We start from the raw sequence: 19,578 nt of genomic DNA, 5'->3' as shown, positions 1-19,578 counted from the left end.
TGACGCATGTTTTACCCTAGATTTCCACAGCGAATATGTAACTATCTGTCTTGGCTCATGCTTACGGTCATCATCGGTGTTAGTGGTAATGGTTTGAGGAGAAGAACGGAAAGTGGATGATGAATCATGTTTAACAACCACCTCTTCATTGTACTTGGTGGTCAATCCGGGCCGCTTCAGGATACCGCCAACACTGCCGCCACCGGCACTGTTCACCCGTGGTTCGTACGGTAAATTCACCAGACCACCGTTGGCACGGGAATCATTGAGCAGCGATTCGGTGGTGGTTTTGACACTAGTCAAACTGTCGTTGGCAACAGTGACACCTCCACCTCCAGTACCACCGTTTACCGAATCCAGCGGAAGCTCCTCCGCCGAATGGTACACGGTTTGTCGGGAAAGGTACAGGGATTTTCGATTGGTCCCATCGGAACTGACGGATACTGCGTCCAGGTAGATACTGTCCCGTTCATCCATGTCCTCGTAGTAGTCGTAATCGAGCGAACCGCTGGAGGTTGTAAACCGAGGAGGACGGTATTGGATGAGAGGTTGCTGGTGCTGCTGCTGCTGTTGATGGTGATGACTTTGTCGGTGAGAATTGACTGGGTCGTTCAGGTCGCGCTTCTCTCCATCTTCCAGTTGGCTCACTGTTTTGTGCGGGTGCGAGAAGAGAAAGAGATAGAGGAGACGATCAATATTGAATTAAGTTAGTGTGATTTCAGATTTTATGACGTTTAAATTTGGAAATATATATCATTTAGAATAACACTTGTACCTGTCACTTGTCGAAACGTTAACAGACATCAATCAAAGCAAGCGCCGTTCAAATAAACAAAATTAAAGTGACAGTGATATTATTTACGTGCGTTATCAGTGCATGACACGGTTTCCTTGGTAAAACCAGTAAAAAGAACTATGACATAAACACTTTTATTTCAACGGAGTTCCTGGAGAATAGATTAATCTTATCACGCTTCGTGGCCTAGGCGACGCAATGTGATCGTGATAGAAGGAATATTAAAATTGATGAAATGCTTAGGTTCAGGCCGAGATATTGCATGTTGCTTCACGATAAGGTTTTTAATCTCTCCAGTAATAAAAGACCTGTTAGTCGTGATTTTATAAGTTGAAATAATGAGTATTAGATGATTAAATTTCTCCAGCTTGAACCTTATTCTTCTTCTTCATGGAGCTCAACAGTACCCACACAGTACAAAAGCTAACAGTATCAATGCATTTGCTGGATGTTTTTGAAGACCATTTTCGAAGTCGCAGCTTTGAATTTGGCCAGAAAGTTTTTATTGGAAGAAATACTGAGGACTCATTAACTTGTGATCAAAATCGATCTTGTTGGCAGCATACCACTCCAGAACCAGTTGTCAGCAAGTCTTGCAATCGTCGGCAATCATCAACACTACGAACCGCAATATACAGCTTTAAATCATCTGCGTAAATTAATTTACGACCAGATCCCAAGAGCCATGAAACATCGTTTAGAAATAATACAAATAACAAGGGCCCTTAGTAACGGCCTTGCGGATCACCTGGTTTATTCGAGAATTCGCAGCCATGCAGCCAAATCGACCCAAAACAGCTAGTTTCGATCGTGCTTTCTCAAAATTGACAACAATCGTTTTTTGGAGGTGCTCAATTTTGTAAATCTCAGCGTATATGCTCTCTTTGGTTACGAATGTTTTACTTCGCTTTCCACAAGTGCATATGGCTTGCCAAATCATGTACTTCGAAACAACAGTTTCGACAGTTTCCTTCGTTTGAAACTCCAAAGCAAATTTGTACTTACTCGCAAATTTTTCCTGTTCCGGAACCGAATCGGTATTCTGGACGAAACTTCGCAAAACCTAATAATTTTTGTCCAAATCCCGGGTCAAAATGCTCGACTAGGAATGAACAATCACTCGATTTTCTCAGAGACGGTTCAACCGATGTTTTTCAACTTCAAAGTCCTTCTAGTCCTATTGAAGTCTATTGAATTTCATCTGGATTCGACTTCCTCTTCCAGAATCCAGAGTACGGGGTAAAATGTGCAAAATGAACTTAAAAAGTGAACTCGATTTTCTCACAGACCGCTCATTCAAATTTCGCAAGCTTTGATTCAAACAAACGGTCTTACAACCTCAAATTACCCCCGAATTTCATCCGGCTACTACTTCTGGTTCCGGAGTTACAGGCTGATGAGTAGCAAAATCTCATTTTCATAGCGTGTTTTTATACATGAGACGAAAAAATTGAAACCTTTGGGAATATTTTTAAGGAATCGATTTCGGAATTTATCCGATGTTTACAACTGTTGAGTACCTTTTGCCATCATTTTTTTTAATCTGCACCAGGACCAAAATTCTTGCACATGATTCAAGAACCGAAACTGAATTCAACAATTCGAATTACAGAACAGGCTCAGAATTCAGTTGAAATTCATGAATTTAGTTTTAGAATTATAAAACTGAACTCATTTTCAGAGTCCATAATTTCTAAAGCTGAATTCTGAATTTGTATTCCGAACTTGGATAAAGGAACTGAATTCTAGTTCTAGTTACAGAATCTAAGTTTCGAATTTAGTTCCAGCATGCAGTTTCTGAATGCTGAAAACGAAATCTGAAACTAAATTTAGAAATCAAATTATGAAGCTTAATTCAGGAATCAAATTTTGAAACTAAATTTAGGAACTAAATTTTGGCCCATAAGTCAGTTCCAAAATTCGGGTTCGGAGTTTAGGTCTAACACTTGGTTCTAGAACCCGGATCTGAAATTCTAGAGTTCCACACTCCAGAACTAAATTCAGGATATTAGGTCCAGAATCCTAAATCAGAATTTTGGATTCAAATTCCGAACATAAATTAAAGAGCTAATTTCAATTCCAAAATTCAGTTAAGAAACCAGTTTCAAGATCCAGAATTAGAATTCAGTTACAGAGTCATAGTTTTAAAAGCCAGTGATCACAAAACAACTAAGATGTTAGTTGTTTATCTGAATTTGATTGGTTAAAATTTGGTACAACTAAACGATTGTTTAGTCTTCTAACTAAACTGTCATTTTTTATTTATCGTACTGGCAGTTTAGCAATGACATTCAGCAAAGGCACACACCACAAACGAGTAATGAAACGTTACAATTGAGCAATGACATACACCCTAATACCGCTGACAGACATGTGATTTCCGTTCAATGATTTCTGTACAACGCTGTAAGCGTACAACGATGAGATGACATACATGTTTTGCGCACAGAAAGAATATACAGTGAAACGAAACAACTCAAAACTTAGCTTGATTTCCTAGCTCCGATGATCGATAATATAGAAACCAAAAATTTTTGCGGTTTGAAGTGTATTCCTAGCTACTGATTTATGCACGGAACGACCGGAATTAGCTTTGCGCCTAATTCGTATCACTGTTTTTGAATTAGTTGATTTTAACAACAAAATTTTCAAAATAACTATAAAATTAGTTAAAATTGAGAATTTACTCTACTGAAAAAAACTCTTTTTTTAGAGAATGTGTTTAGTTGGCGAATATTCTGGACACAAACCAGCAATATTTCAATCCAACACGAAATTCTCATTGACAACTAATTTTGTTATTACAATCAGAAAATTTGTTTCTATTTATCTATCACCATCATTACTGAAGGACAGCACAAAGAAAACAAAAATGAAATTGGTTTTATTAACAAATTTATTAGCCAAAAACTCATGAGAATTGTCAAAGCAAAACAATCAATTAAAAAGCTAAAAAGGACAGTCTTGTTGAAACTGCTTGCAAATTGTTTAGATGTTTTTCGCATGTGTTACAATATATCCATATATATAAATCTCTAAACCGATATGTAAAAATGATGTAAACTTTTAGTGGAAAGTGTATTTATTCAGAATTTGTGCGCATTTGAAGCGATTGTGCGTAATAATGTTTTTACGCGGAACAGTGAAGTGAGTTTCGAATGTTGCACTCTATTGTATATGTCAAATGATGTTTTTTGTATCTTCCAACCTTCTGGGCTACGCCGTCCGGTGTACTAATTGTATTCGGTTTTTGTTTTCAGTGAGAGAGTCGATTTCGCGAAGTCTAATGAAGAAAGCAGCGATTTAGAAGAAAAATTTTCAAAAACAAGTTAATGTTTCGCTTGTGTCTTTTCCTCCAATACAACATCGTATTTATACCATGCCAATACAGAAAAGACTACCGCGACTGAAATTTTTTTCGGTAGTAGTGTGCCATCTAGTGGCTAGTAGTCATTACGGTGTTAACGTTTTTTCGGTGACAGAGCGCCATATAGCTGCAAATTGCAGAAACCAATTCAACCATTTATGTTGGTTGAAAACAACGTTTTATTTCTCTAATTCAACTAAAAAATTAGTTAAATGGATATGAAGTGTACCTTAGCTAAGAAATGACAGCACGTTTAATTGGTGGATTCAACTAGAAAAATATCCATTTCAACAAATATTTTATTATTATTAAGAGAATTAGAATAAAAAAATCTAAATTAGCAAAAGAAAGAATTTTTTAGTTGTCTCAAAAAATAACTAACTAAAATCAGAAAATCAACTAATTTTTTCGCCAAAATGCTGAATTCGGTCTTTCCGTGCAGCAAAATGTTCACAGGGCTGTACGAAGTTTTGATGTGGAACACATCTTTGTTTTCTATATAGGGGTGCAAATTAGAAACTCGCGGAAAAATACACGTAGAAATGTGGTCAGGTTTTAAACACTTACAGCTCAGTATTTTTTTTTCAATTATTAATATTATTTCATTATTTGATTGGAAATATTTCTAAGATTCGATTTGAATGTATGAAGCCACGTATTTTCAATTATAAATGATTGAAATTTTGATTAGTAGCGAGCAGTGTCCTATTTTGTCTGCTAAAAATCTCCGGCATATCGGATTTCCCTGCCATAGTCGACGGTTTTGAAGGGATAAGCGATATATCAATGGGAAAGCATCGCTCTGATTGGTCAATCGATGCTAAAGCGAAGCTGTTGGAAACACGCGAATCTATAAATAGAAGCAAAATTATAGCACACGTTTCAGTCCTACGCGTAGCATGCTAGAGGTAGGTTATTGCTAAACAGCAAGACAAAAAGTGCCATAAAACGATTTGAAGCTTTAATTGCAATGCTCTGATTTTGTGTCATGCAAGCTCGAATGAAATTCCATGTTATGTCGTTTCGCCTGATAAATTGATAACTACCCAGGGTAAATGGTGAGTGCTTAAGATTAATTTCTAATTTATAATAAGATAAACTCGATTGATAATGAAATCGAAGAATGGTAGAGAAACTTAACACTATAAAAATAACTTCTTGCATACAAAACTTGAACACAAGCTTGGTGAAGAGGAGCTTTAATATCAAAATCGTATCGCTGGTATGTACAAAGATATAATTGTATACATTTGGGATTCTGGTGTAATTTCGTCGGCTATAAAACAAACAATGTTCGGTGTTGGTTCCTAATCAAGATCAATCTAAGCAGACTCTCGTGCAATTGCGAGTTCAAAAGTGTGACGATTGATTGAACTGTTTGATTGTAGATCATTAGAAATTTTGGTTGCCTTGTTCCACAGCAATGGCTCGAACAACCACATGGGGCTGATCCTTGTAGTTTTTACTCCACTTGAAAGGCATTTCTAATTCAGTTGAACTGTCCGAGAATACGTAACCTGCAGATGAAATTAAAACATTTATACTGTAGGAATATCTATCCAGTACAGGGAAAACTTGTTTTACAATTAACTCTTAAATTCTTCTGCATACTTTAACATAAATGAAACTGACATAACTGAAGTTCAATTGCCATTGAAAATTTTGAACATGAAAAGTTTCTAAAATTGTAGTAGCAAACAAGTAAGGCATCCCACTATCATATCACAAGTTACATAAACATATCTATGACTTTTATGTAATTGATGAATGAGAAAGCACAAAATATTCCACAATCGACAACAGTCAAGTCCAAAACAAAGTTACATATACTACTTGGTGTGATTGGATGAAATGGTCCTCGTGCATCGTAAGTCTTTGGGAACACCTTCCGAAGACTATGTCAATGTTAGAGAAAAATTGAACGTCAAAAAGACCTAAGTGGTTTGCCGAATCGAAGACACGTTCAAAGTATTTCCGACAATCCATGGTTGTTTCGTTTCATAACATGTCAATATCGAATACACACTTGTTGATAGCACATACCTTTTTGATACATGATGCTTGGGGGTTGCACGACAATCGTTCAGCTTTCTTTCTTCACTTATTTCGCCTAGCACCTTTCCACTCTGGGACTTGCTGTAAATCACTCGAATTTTCTGCAGTACAGTTTAGCATAAATCGTCTTCACTTATGGTGATTGTGGTGAGTTTATTTCCGGAAACAACTGCATAGTCCCTTCGATTCAGTACAGAACGACAGTACCGAATAAAGGAATCTTGTTTAAATGACACTTCCTGCACTTTTTGCTAAATGTTACTGCAGTGAAGTCAACCAGTGCGTATCGACAAACTTCATTCAATCACACACAATCTTACCTGGTGCAGTAACAACAATCGGATCGAAGCAAGCGATAGTCGTCAATTGAAAGTCCCAACCACGCCACCGTAGGTTGACGTTTTTTCCGAGATCGGATCAAATGGAATTTGAAATTGGGTGTCTTATAATAAACAATTCAAAGTGTGTTTACCAGATCCAAAAAAAAATTGACAACCAGTTCCAGTTGGATTTTGAAAGTCTGACCGATTCCAATAGGAAAATAAGCAACGTTATCGGTAGGTAAATATTTTTTATTAGGTAGGCAGGCAGTAAAATGGTGCGAAACTGCGGTGTGCAAATTTCCCGTAAAATATTCAAACGCTTGGACGCCTTTTCCGTTTGTACGGCGTACGCAAATGTGCATTCAGTTGTGGTGCATTGCTCATTGCCACCCACTACTGCCCGTCAAAAGGCTGCCGTCACGGCGAAGGGCTGTTCGAGTAAATAGGGAGACCTACTTTCGTCCACGTCGGCTACGGGGAAGGTCTATATGGAATACAATTGAAATTGTATAGTTTGGTGTTTTCTGCATGAAAATGACCTAAAAATTTGAGCACCACATAAGAGATAATGTTCTGACAGGCGATTGTCAAAAAAAACAACACTCGCTGGAACGGTGAAAAGTTAAGCACCCTAAACCAGAACCGCCGTCCGTCAGTAGGCTTTGACACGGTGCGTTGATCGCGTGCTATTTCAGTTATGTACATATTTTAAACCGGGGGTTGTCTGTTGTAAAGCACGGTCCGTAAGATTGCACACAATTAACTACCGTTTGGTGAATTGCACTTTTTACTATTTTACGCTCTATAGGATAGGACGACGGGGGTTCTAACCACTAACAAAACCCCTGATGCCCGACCCAAATCCAGCCGTCGGCAGTTACCGAGTTTCATGTTTTGCTTTTCAACATTTTAAACACAATCTCACTGCACTATTAAATAAATCGCCTGATAATCTCCGTTGACCACGGAATGGCCGACGGCTTTTTGGTTTATCACATTTTCGATAATATTCGAGTTCTGTTACCGAATCGATTCTTATCCTTCACCGGTTGTTATCACGAATTCACAAGTTTTTTTCTTCTTTTCTCCCCACTCGACTGCGATGATCTCACCTCAGTTTAGGTTTACTAATCCAGAAAACATTCGAAAAAGGGGGTTTCCAGTTACCAACTGACAGAATGACCGAGATGGCCCCAATTTCATTCTCCCTACTCGTCGTATCACAATAATGGAACGGTAATAAACAATCAACATCAATTTTGTGAAGCAACAACAAAAAAAACATGAAAATAGAACTTAAACGCGAGACGATGTGGCACACTACCGGAGGCGCACATCCGAACCGATTCGCGGTCGAGTTCCGATTGATGATGATGATGGTTTTTTTTTTTCATTTTTAATCCAAATTATGGATCCACCGGCAGAGGGGGTTTGCGGCAAACGGAGTGCAGTGTGTGCTGTCAAGCAGAGGCATATTATCAATATAGTGAAGTGAGAGCAACAGTAGAAGCAAAAATATGTATAAAAGGCTATCCGCATTAGGCCGATCCGAGCTCTCCGGCGTCTACTTTTTCTCTGCTTCGTCTATGGATGAGCTGCACATGCAGCTGTGTGCATGTGCAGCTCAGCCATAGCCGAAGCAGAGAAAAAGTCAACGCCGGAGAGCTCGGATCGGTCGGATCGGCCTAATGCGGATAGCGTTTAAAGCACGTAACCCCACTGACTGATCCTATGGACTATCCTCTATACACACTGCTGCAGGTGAAGTTAGTTGTTGTTGTGTGCTTGCTTACTTTTTACCTTTTCTCTGTAGTGGTCCGGCTAGTGATGACGGATGACGGACGGTACCGTGAGTAGTGCGTCGCGGCACGTAACTGCACCGGCCACCGCCGCAAATTGTGGTGCAGTATCCGACTTTTTTTTCGCGGTCTACCGGCGTTTTTTTTTGGAATCCTGTCAGGCACAACAACACCCACAAAAATCACCAGGCCAGTTGAATGTGTGTATTTTTTTTTTTGTAGTCAGGTAGCGAAACAAACCGTCGGAAATCGAGCTTTACCGAAAGGCAAAATATGAAAGATGACATTTCATTACTTTGCGATGATTCTCGGAAAGCATTTCTAAGTGTTGGTTTCATAATGATAATGGATTTCAATAAATGGAAAATGCTATGTATGATAGATTTGTTGCTACCAGGCTCTGCTCATAGGACGGAAACATCTGGAGACGTGTTTGAGACTACCGGAATCGGACTGTCATCTGACACATTTATAACATTAGATGACTTTTTAATTTTCGACATAATAATACACGGATGAGTTTTAAAGGTCAAGCTCATAGTAGAATTTTACGAGTGAAATTGGATAGTAGCACATCATCGCAATCCGCGAATTGTTCAGGAGTTCCACGAGGCAGTAACTTGGGACCTTTGCTTTTCACATTATTTTTTAACGATGTTTCAATCATGTTTCATGGTTTAAAGCTAATTTATGCCGAATTATGCAGACGACTACAACATCAACTTAGGCTTTTCATTGATTGGTGTTGCAAAAATGAATTAATGCTCATTAATGTTTCAAAATGCCTGGTAATTACGTACCATCGTACAATGAGTCCTTTAACATTCGACTACAGTATTGGTAGGAAAATCATGACTAGAGTAAACCAGGTGAGAAGAATTTCGAAAAGTACGGGTGTGCAATGTAACAGACATAACTGGATGTCGTGAATACGAATATAACTGAAACGCTTTCTTCTTACTTTCGAATATCAATTAGTTAGTTGATCACTTATATTAATTATGCCAGCTTTCCCCTTTATTACTACTAGAATTTTAAACGATGCACCTAAACTGAGTTGGTGCTATGCATTTTGTATAGCAAATTAATAGTTCCTACAACTACGAACTCCAACTGGTTGAAAAAAGGACCGTATACAGTACAGTAACGTAAAATTTCGCATAGTTCTTTGGGAATATGTTAATGGCTCTAAAAAGCCTAACTGACTCGAAGAATTCAGGAATTAGGGACTGGACCTGAGTGCATGAACTAAATCAGAACTTAGAACAGACTCCGAATTTAATTTCAATTTCGTTTCTAAACTAGTTTCGAAAATGAATCCAGTTCCAACATGCTGGAACTAAGTTCCTGAAACATAATTTTGAAACTAAACTCTCCTCCCGACAATTGAGGTCCAAATAAAAGCACGACCTAAGAGTTTGTGGCTTTAAACCACGCAAAAGGTCTGCTTTCATTGCCGACTGCTCCACCTGACGACCAAAGTCTAAATGAGAGAACGACCTAAGCGTTTGAGGTTTTGTACTACGCTAAAAGTCTGCTCTCATTACCGGCATCTGCTGCTCCCGACAGTCGAAGTCCGAATGAAATTATTTATTGTTTTTCACACAGTTGAAAATTTAATCACAAATTCCTGATCATATTTCCAATAGCTTGTAGAAAAAACAAAAATTGTTGGGTTAAGTACGTCAAGAGATATTCGCGATACAGTTCTGGCCCATTCTTGTACAGGGTAAAGTTTGAAAAGGCGCCCCATAGTAAAGTAAGTCGTATTCACGACAAAAGGCGTAGTACTGTTCACTTGTCCGGCCAATTATTGGGCATGCATCAGTGATTTGCTTCCCTTAACAAATTTCGTGGAGTTTGTGAATTGAAACAGTTCAAAAACGTTTTGTTCGGTTGGCACTGCGAAACTTACCATGGCGTGACCCCGCAAACTTGCCACCAAATTCGGAAAGATGTCAACTGTTAGGAATCGATACGTTGCAATGCCGACCCAAAATTCATCACAAAATTTATTAACGGGAAGATTGCTACGTTCCGAAGTCTGCTTCAGAACATATTTCCCAGAATTCTTTTTGGATACAAAGAGCCGATAGCAGCATGTATTCGAACGTGTACTTTTGTGGACAACTAATTCGAGTTTGAAGAATCATTTTTTGACTGAATGGGATATTGTAATCTTGAGTTTATCTTTGGTCAAATGGTGAGTTGCACTCACAAGTCGCTATCTCATGCCTCCACATGTGTCTTATGATGACCGGTGTCGACTGGGAGCTACCGCCTTCCACGGTAGTATCAGAATGAGAGGGTGCGAGCAAGCAAGGTTGCGATAACTCTACCGTAGACAGAATTGAACACCTGTCGCAGGTGTCAGTTACGTGGAGTGGCAGGTAAAAAAGAAACCTCCACGATGGCCCTTCGGCCAGACAGGAGATTGATGTAGGCCTAAAACCTAGGAGATGAATAAAAAGACTACGATTGGAAGCTTGGCACATGAAACTGCAAATTACTTGGCTTTCCAGGATACGACCGAATGCTACATGATGGGCTTTAAATTTGCGGCTTCGATGTTGTAGCACTGCAGGAAATTTGTTGGACGTGACAGGTGTGGAAAAGCGGGCATCGGACTACCTTCTACCAGAGCGATGGTACATCTGGTGTACTAGGAACTGGCTTTTTGACGTGAATCTGTGCATCGCCCATGGTCTAATCTGACCCTAAAATAATACAAACATGCTAAGCGCTCTGCTGTAAGAAAATTAACGAAGCATCCTTCGCTCTAATTGAGCTCTCATCATTAGGGCATGTTCAGGAGTGATCCAGTTCTAGATGCATTATTTATGTCAGTTTTAAAATTTAAATTATAACAAGAAAAATTGGCAGCCCCAGCAACGTTTTACTCGTGTTTCCAGTATACAAAAAATAGAACGGCATCGTATGCCAGTTTTAAATTTGACTGTAGAACTATTCGAATAAATAAAACTAAAACGGTTTGCTGGAGATACGTTTGTTCTAGATTTAGTTCTATTATAGATCACCCTTGTAGAACTTCCAACTGCTGAATTTGCTCTTATATTATTATAAACGACAGAACAAAATATTGTTCCATTCCCATCTCTTAGGAGTATCAACCCTTAAAGCGTCTGGAATCACGTAAACGAACAGAGGCAGGAATCAGGACTACTCAACCAGATGTTTCTTGGTTACGTAGAATCATCCGTGTTGCCTGAAATTTAAATCACATTTCAGCAGTGTATTCTGTGATGAAACCTTATCGAATGATCGGATCTCCAAAACTATTATTAAAAAAAAGTTCTAAAATGAAATTATCTTCTCTAACTAGGCCGGATTGGTATTATTGAAAGAGTGCTCGAACAGTCTTCTTATTCCACTGTCGATGCTGTTTAATATCTCACTAAACTCAGGAGCTTTTCCGGATATTTAGAAAAAAAAATCAAATATTTTTTCAGTTTTCAAGAAGCGATATAAAGCTGACGTATCTAATTATCGTGGGATAGCTGCACTATACGATGTGTCTAGGTTAGTTGAAAATATAGTTCTGGAGTTCATCAAGCAACTTTTATAATTCGATCTCTACAAGCGCGTCTCCAGGTTGATGCTATCTATACGGATTTTTCTGCAGTTACTAAACTTGAAAAACTTGGATTTAGTGGATCTACACTCAACTGGCTTCAGTCATATCTGGTCAGTCGGTTTCTGCACTACAACACCGTTTGTCGTAGGCTCTAAAGTCCCTCATGGCAGTCACTTGGGATCATTTCTATTCTTGCTCTGTCTCAATGATCTCCACTTTTTGTTGAAATAACACAAAAAATTCTGGAACTGGTGTATGGACAAAAGATTATGGTTTTAAATGCCTCGAAATGTTCCATTCTGTCGTTTACTCGCAAACACTCGCTAATTAGCTACGACTAGAACATTTCAAAAGTCATATCGATTATGTGATTTTTAAAGCATCCAAGCTTTCAGGTTTCGTTTTTCACATTGCTAAGAGCTTTTCCAATGTACATTGTCTGGCAGCATTATATTGTATTCTGGTCCGCTCGACGCTTGAGTATTCAGCTGTTGCTTGGTCACCTCATTATCAAATCGACATAGAATGGATCGTTGCTTGGATTTGTTAGATTTGCCCTGCGTAGTCTCCCATGGAGATATCCTACTAATCTTCCTAGTTACATAGATCGTTGTAAGCTTAAGGAGTGTATCGAAAATAAGCTATCCACAAATTTTTCTTTCAAATTATGATAAAAAACGATATTTTATTCGAACTAAAATTTGATCCTTTATTGTACGAGGGTAAACTTGAGCATAATAAACACCGGATGAAATTGAGGTTATTCCTTCACGAATTTTCGAACTTTTGATCGAACGCTCTTCATCAAGTTCAGGACAAGTGTTGCATCGCATTTTTTGGACGCTTGAGCCCAAATTTTTCTGAACTCCTGCATGTTTCCAGCTGCCTTCACGATTGCCCAGTAACGTTCGATGGATCGAAGCTGAGGGCAATTTGGTGGATTGATATTTTTCTCAACGAAATTTATACCCTTTTCCGCAAGTGGTTTTGGCATAGTGAGCCGATGCTAAATCCGGCCAAAACAGTGGAGGTGTACTATGTTTCTTATATAATGGCAGCAATCTTTTCTGGAGACACTCAGATCGATAGATTTCTGCATTTACAGTTCCTGTAGTGTAAACAATGGTTGACCTCAAACCACAGAAACATATTGCTTGCCATACCACTCCACTTGAATCGACCTGTCCGCATCGCTCACATCCTCCCAAACGACGACAGTAAAGTATTGTGGACCTGGAAGGGTTTTTGAGTCCTCCTTTACATAAGTCTCATCGTCCATCAAAACGCATGCATCCGGACACTGCAAAAGACGCGACTACAATTTCCGGGCTCTTGTTGCTGCTCGCTTCTTCTGTTCTACACTTTGTTTCGAGATTTTCTGCTTCTTGTAGGTCTTCAGGCGCCTCTTGATATACTGGATCATTGCGACACTCGTTCCTGCTTTTTTGGCCAAATCACGTATTGACATTGATTTGTTCATCATGATTAGAGATACCACTTTCTGGTCCAGTTTCGGGTTGGAAGAACCGAGTTTTCTGCCTCTTCCTGGTAGCTCATCCAAAGAATAGTGTTACCCAAACTTATTAATGGCGGTTTTGACACTGGCATGATGAATTCCAAACTGCTTCGCCCATTTTCGCATAGTAATACCCTTCTCACTTAGCCATGTGTCCAGAACCTTAATTTTCACTTCCTTTGCAATACGCGACATTTTGAAATCTCAGAATTTCAATCGCTGACAGCCAAATGCACAGCATGCTGTGATCTGAGCATAAAAACCCATCACAAATACATGCGTACAACACAAATGTATGTGGATAGCTAATTTTCGATACACTCCTTATTGACCTAGATCGGTTATTTGTTCGTAGGAATGTCTCCAAAGCTACTATCGATGCTGATTTGCGTCAATCATGTATCGACAGTCCCGAGCTTCTGCAGTGGATTAAACTGCGACATTCATCGACGTAATCTACGCTTCCACACCTATCTGAGATTACCTATTGCAAGAACAAATTATGGTTATAATGAACATTAAAAAAATGTTCCAATATCTTCGAATTTCATTTATCTCGAAATATGAATAAACGATTGTTTGATAGTCACTAGTTTTTGCACAGAGAACAGACATCCAAGCTAGTACAAACTTTTCCAAAAAAGCTGTTTAAAGCATACAAGTAAAAATCCGACTTTGTACGCATGCATTACCATTGTATGAAAGATCGAACGCAAGAGCCCATAAGAGATTGCAGAGCTGCTCGAAGCGCCTTTATAGGAGCATTGCTACTTGATGATCATTTTTTGAAACAATAGTTAAATTTCTTACACACATTAAAATCTCTACTTGGATGTCTGTTCTCTATGGTATTTGTTTGCAACCGCTAATGTTATATTTTCGTTCAACCCCCACTCCGTCTCTCCACCATCTCCTTCGGAAACTGACTAGATTCGCTCGTCGTAACTAATCCTTTCCTTTGTGTCCCGGGTTGGCGGTTTAATGCATAAGACGCTGGTCTTACAAGCCAGTTGTCGTATGTTCGAGCCCCGACCTGGAAGGATTCTTAGTGTCAGTAGAATCCATAGTACTAGCCATGCAATGATTCTGTACACTAAGAATCAGCTGCGAAGTCTGTTGAAACAGAAAGGCCAAATTCCACCAAAGGAATGTAATGCCAAGACTTTGCTTTAACTAATCCTTTCGTATCTCCTCTCATTCTCTCCGTCTTCTTTATCTCTATTGAAAACTAATCAGGTTCGCTCACCGAATTTAACCCGGTTGTCATTTTCTTTTTTGATATGGAACACATCTTTATTTTCTATATAGGCGTGCAAATCAGAAACTCAAAGAAAAATACACGTATAAATGTGGTCAGGTTTTAAACACTTACAACTCAGTATATTTTGTATCAATTATTAATATTATTTCATTATTTGATTGAAAATATTTCTAAAATTCGAATTGAATTGCCAAGTATTTTCAATTATAAATGATTGAAATTTATATTAGTAGCGAGCAGTGTCGTATTTTGTCTGTTAAAAATCTTCGGCATATCGGATTTCCCTGTCATAGACGACAGTTTTGAAGGGGTAAGCGATATATCAAAGGGAAAGTCTCGCTCTGATTGGTCAATCGATGCAAAAGCGAAGCTGTTGGAAGCACGCGAATCTATAAATAGAAGCAAAATTATAGTTAACGTTTCAGTCCTACGCGTAGCATGCTAGAGGTAGGTTGTTGCTAGACAGCAAGACAAAAAGGCGGGTGGGTAATGTCAGACATAACTGGATGTCGTGAATACGAAAAAACTGGCACGCTCCCATCACTTTTCCGAATATCAGTTAGTTGATTGATTATATGAATTGTGCAAGCTTTCCCCTTTTTCACTAATAGAGTTTGAAGCGATGCACCTCCATTAAAGTACAGATTAATTACATTAAACAGCTACTATTCTACAGCTATATATTTCAAACTTGAAACAATTCCTTTTTAATTTGCCAATATAGGAGGCTAGGTACGACAAATTTGTAGTTTATTATTATTGAAGCTATGAAGTTTGAAGATATCTGATTCTTCTCGAAATTTCAGTACGAAACAATTGAAATGGCCTGGTCTGAAATGTATCGACGATCTTCGGTATGCAAGTCATTTGAATAATAATAATGATAGTAATAATAATGATAATAATGATAATAATAATAATAATAATGATACAGATTAATCTGTACATATATGTATGTATAAATAAAATACAGATTAACCTGTATATATGGCAACCCTGTATCGCATGGCATATTTTTACACGACCCCATACTAGTATAAAGATGTGTTCAACATCATCACATTCGCTTTCGCATTGCCGTTCGTAATTGAATGTGTTAGTGACGGTACAAATCTGCCTTTTTTCCGGTTTTCGGTGCCATCTAACAGCTGACGGCGTCTCGTACGTTCAAAGTAGCTGCTTTAAGTACGATTCAGACGGTCCGGCTTCTTCCGTCACCGTCACCGGAACGTCAACGTCCGTCACCGTCATTCTGATTCACACGATCCGGTTTCCTATCCGTGTCCGTCATGTCATTTTCTAACACGTTGAATTTGAAGAACTTAGTTTCGCACAATTTTATTCCACTAATACAAAATCTGGGAGCTTTTGAAGCCAATCGATCTGTTGTTTTCCTACCTTTTAATCAAATAAATAACTTTCAAAATTAACTAGAAAGAGGAAAAAACAATACAATCAGTTCCACTCAACAACTTAACGTACTTTGCAAATCTACTGATAAGTTTAATTACTTATATATTTCGTTTAAGAGTGGGATCTTGACACCGAATACATACATAACAAACGTCAGCTCAATACCGTAATCATATGAATCGTGCACGTGTGCGATAATCACAGTCCGTCAAATATTCTTTCGGAGAAATGTTGACGGAGCTTGCCGTTGACGGACGTTGACGTTCCGGATCTCTGCTGGATCGTGTGAATACGCAAAGGGAAAACTCATTTGACTAATTTTGACGGAGGCTGACGTTCCGGTGACGGTGACGGAAGAAGCCGGATCGTCTGAATCGTACATTAACTTAAATGACGCTATTTCTCACATCACATTTCATTTTATACCTCTACTGGTAACGGTGTAGGGACCTCCCCTTCGCAGAATGGAAAACAGTGAGACCATATAAAAGAGAGAGTTAGTATAGCAGCAGCCAGTAATACTAAATTGGCTGTCGAGCTGTTAACAGCATTTGTGGAATTTTTACGCAGAAACACGCACACAGGAGGAAGAGTTAAGGGCAAGGCAAAGTCCCGCTCGAACCGTGCTGGTCTGCAGTTCCCAGTTGGCAAAATCCATCGTCTGCTCCGAAAGGGAAACTACGCAGAGCGTGTCGGTGCCGGTGCATCGGTCTATCTGGTGGCTGTGATGGAGTACTTGGCTGCCGAAGTGTTGGAATTGGCCGGTAATGCTGCCCGTGACAACAAGAAAACGAAAATCATCCCTCGCCATCTGCAGCTGGCCATCCGTAACGATGAGGAGTTGAAAACCCCGTCCTTTTCAGGACGACCACACCACTGTGATAAAGAAATATTCAGGATTGCTTTAAGTTTAGCTAGTTCTGATACGCCTAGAAAATAGAATGCGCAAATCAAGTGGAAACATTTGTTCATCTCTTTCATTTGTTCAACTCTGTTTCGCACGGCATATTTGTATACTAGTATAAAGATGTGTTCAAAATCATCACTTTCGCTTTCGCATTGCCGTTCGTAATTGAATGTGTTAGTGACGGTGCAAATTAATTTAGCTTCCATCTTGATGAATTTTTTGGTAGGAAATATTGAGATCTGATATGGTTCTCGTGTGTGTCTTGTTTCAGCAATGGGCCTTGCTGGACTTTTTGGCTGCCTTTTTCGGTGTCATTGTGTCTCGTGCATTCAGATCGGGAAACAGTGAGACGACAGGTCCTCGATGTTGCTCTCGTGTGTCTTGTTTCGGGAACAGTTGCTCAGCAAATGGTAGGAAAAATGAACCACTCAACTTTTATATGGATGCTCTTGTATAGATGCAGACATCTCGCGTTCTGATTGGCTGGTGCTTTCATGGGTTAAATCAAACAGGTTTTTTCAATAGTGTACTATTGAAAAACTTCAATGTTGTTGCAATACACGTTCAAGTTAAAAATTTGCGATTCTATTGGTAGTTAGATTATATGAATCCTTCTACAGATCACTGAGCTATGAGCTTTCAAAATACGAGAAAGGCAAACGCGCCTTATGAATTATCTTTGATACTCGTTTATACCAAACATTTCAAAAAAGTTTAATTTTGAACTATTTGAGAATATGTCACAGAACTGAAAATTTTATTATAAAATTGTGATCATATTTCCGATGACGTGTAGCAAGAATTATGTTGATTCATTAGATATAACATGAGATATTCACGATCAAAAACTTATCACTCTCTCAGAGGGTAAATTTTGAAAAGGCGCCCCATAGTAAAGTAAGTCGTATTCACGACAAAAGTGCCATAATACGATTTGAAGCTTTAATTGGTATGCTCTGATCTTGTGTCATGCAAGCTCGGATGAAATTCCATGTTATGTCGTGTCGCCTGAGAAATTGAAAACTACCCCACGGTAAATTTTGAGTGCTTAAGATTATTTTCTAATTTATATAAGGTGAACTCGACTGATAATGATAAAAAGTTTATCGCTTCAACCAAAATCGCAGAATGGTAGAGAAACTTAACGCTATAAAAATAACTGCTTGCATACACAACTTGAACACAAGCTTGGTGAAAACAAGCTTAAGGCCCTTATTACCGTTCTCACTTCCACTTTCACATTCACTTCACTTACATGTCACTTCACTTGATTTTACCTATTACCAGATCACGTCACTGTGGTGGAAAAAACTAATTTTTTCAACAAAATGTTGGTGGCGTGATGTTCATAATGACATCAAGTTCATCCAAGTAATTACTTTTGTCTCAGAACCTACTTCCGTAATAAGGACATACATTAACTTCACTTGATTTCCACCGTGAAGTGATACCCATAATAAGGGTCACAATCACTTCACTTGGTTTTCACCGTGTAGTGACACCGGTAATAAGGGCCTAAATATCAAAATCGTATCGCAAATATGGTCAAAGATATAATAGCATACATTTGGGATATTGGTGTAATTCCGTCGGCTATAAAACAAAAAATGTTCGGTTTTGGTTCCTAATCAAGATCAATCTAAGCAGACTCTCGTGCAATTGCGGATTCAAACGTGTGACGATTGAATGAACTGTTTGATTGTAGATCACTAGAAATTTTGGTTGCCTTGTTCCACATCAATGGCTCGAGCAACCGCATGGGGCTGACCCTTGTAGTTTTTCTCTGTCTTCCACCACCCATTTTTTGATCACTAATTAGATATACATGCTGATTCTAACCCCGTCGTTCATCCACGCTCGTTTACCACCCCCTCTACAGCCCTCATCTTCCATTTACCTATCCACATTTCTCTTCTCTCTCGCATTTTAAACAAGAACAATTGCTGCTCTGTAATGCTTGGTGTCATCAACTAGCTATGGGGTTTAGATTTAATTGTTAGTGTTAAGTCTAAATGTATCATTTGGATCAATGTAATCGATTAATACAAAAATAAGGAGGTTTTATGCCTGCTGGAGAGAGAGATTGCAAAGTTTCATCTTCAACGGGCTTTTCTCTGCACCCCAAAAAAGTAAATAAACAAATAAGTTAATATAAGTCTTCCATCATTAGTTTAACAAACGCTTATTTTCGCAGTATTGGAGCAGCGTCGAGACTAACAGCATTAACACTACTTCAACCATTTGTTATACAGTCCCACGAAAAATTTCAAATTTAAAATGCATAAAAAAAGATCCCGAAATACATTCAAGATCAACTTTTTTTCGATAACTAATTTTAAGTGGCTGTAAAAATAACAAGAATACAGAAAGATGGCGCTAATTCTATTTTGTCAAGTGACAAACTACAAAAGTTTCAGTAGGCTATGCTATCCGTACAGTATATTGCTACGTCAAATGAAGGAACGACGATGAAACGAAACCAGCTTCTTTTTCATCTCCACTTGACATAGGAAGTGTCACTTCCTACCGATAGTTGCGGCAAAGCA

The 19,578-nt window shown here is 38.6% G+C and overlaps 2 protein-coding genes across 8 annotated transcripts in view; both read right to left on the bottom strand.

Annotated features, from left to right (window-relative positions):
• The window catches only part of LOC131425629 (uncharacterized), a 279,128-nt gene that overhangs the window by 239,915 nt on the left and 19,635 nt on the right, over positions 1-19,578 (bottom strand). The window lies entirely within an intron of this gene.
• The window catches only part of LOC131425626 (anoctamin-1), a 58,432-nt gene that overhangs the window by 36,324 nt on the left and 2,530 nt on the right, over positions 1-19,578 (bottom strand). The window contains exons 1-3 of one of the 7 annotated variants that reach the window (XM_058587661.1): positions 6,539-7,912; positions 6,207-6,479; positions 16-647 (exon numbers count right to left, since the gene is read on the bottom strand). In XM_058587661.1, the coding sequence (XP_058443644.1) occupies positions 16-647; positions 6,207-6,219 (645 nt within the window). In that variant the 5' untranslated portion in view covers positions 6,220-6,479; positions 6,539-7,912. Of the gene's footprint in view, positions 1-15; positions 648-6,206; positions 7,913-19,578 lie in introns of those variants that run through there. The other 6 variants (XM_058587662.1, XM_058587664.1, XM_058587663.1 and 3 more) reach the window with 6 other exon arrangements.

This window comes from Malaya genurostris, chromosome 1 (assembly GCF_030247185.1).
Source record: "Malaya genurostris strain Urasoe2022 chromosome 1, Malgen_1.1, whole genome shotgun sequence".
Classification (NCBI taxonomy): Eukaryota; Metazoa; Arthropoda; class Insecta; order Diptera; family Culicidae; genus Malaya; species Malaya genurostris.
This window is presented reverse-complemented; position numbering and strand designations above follow the sequence as displayed.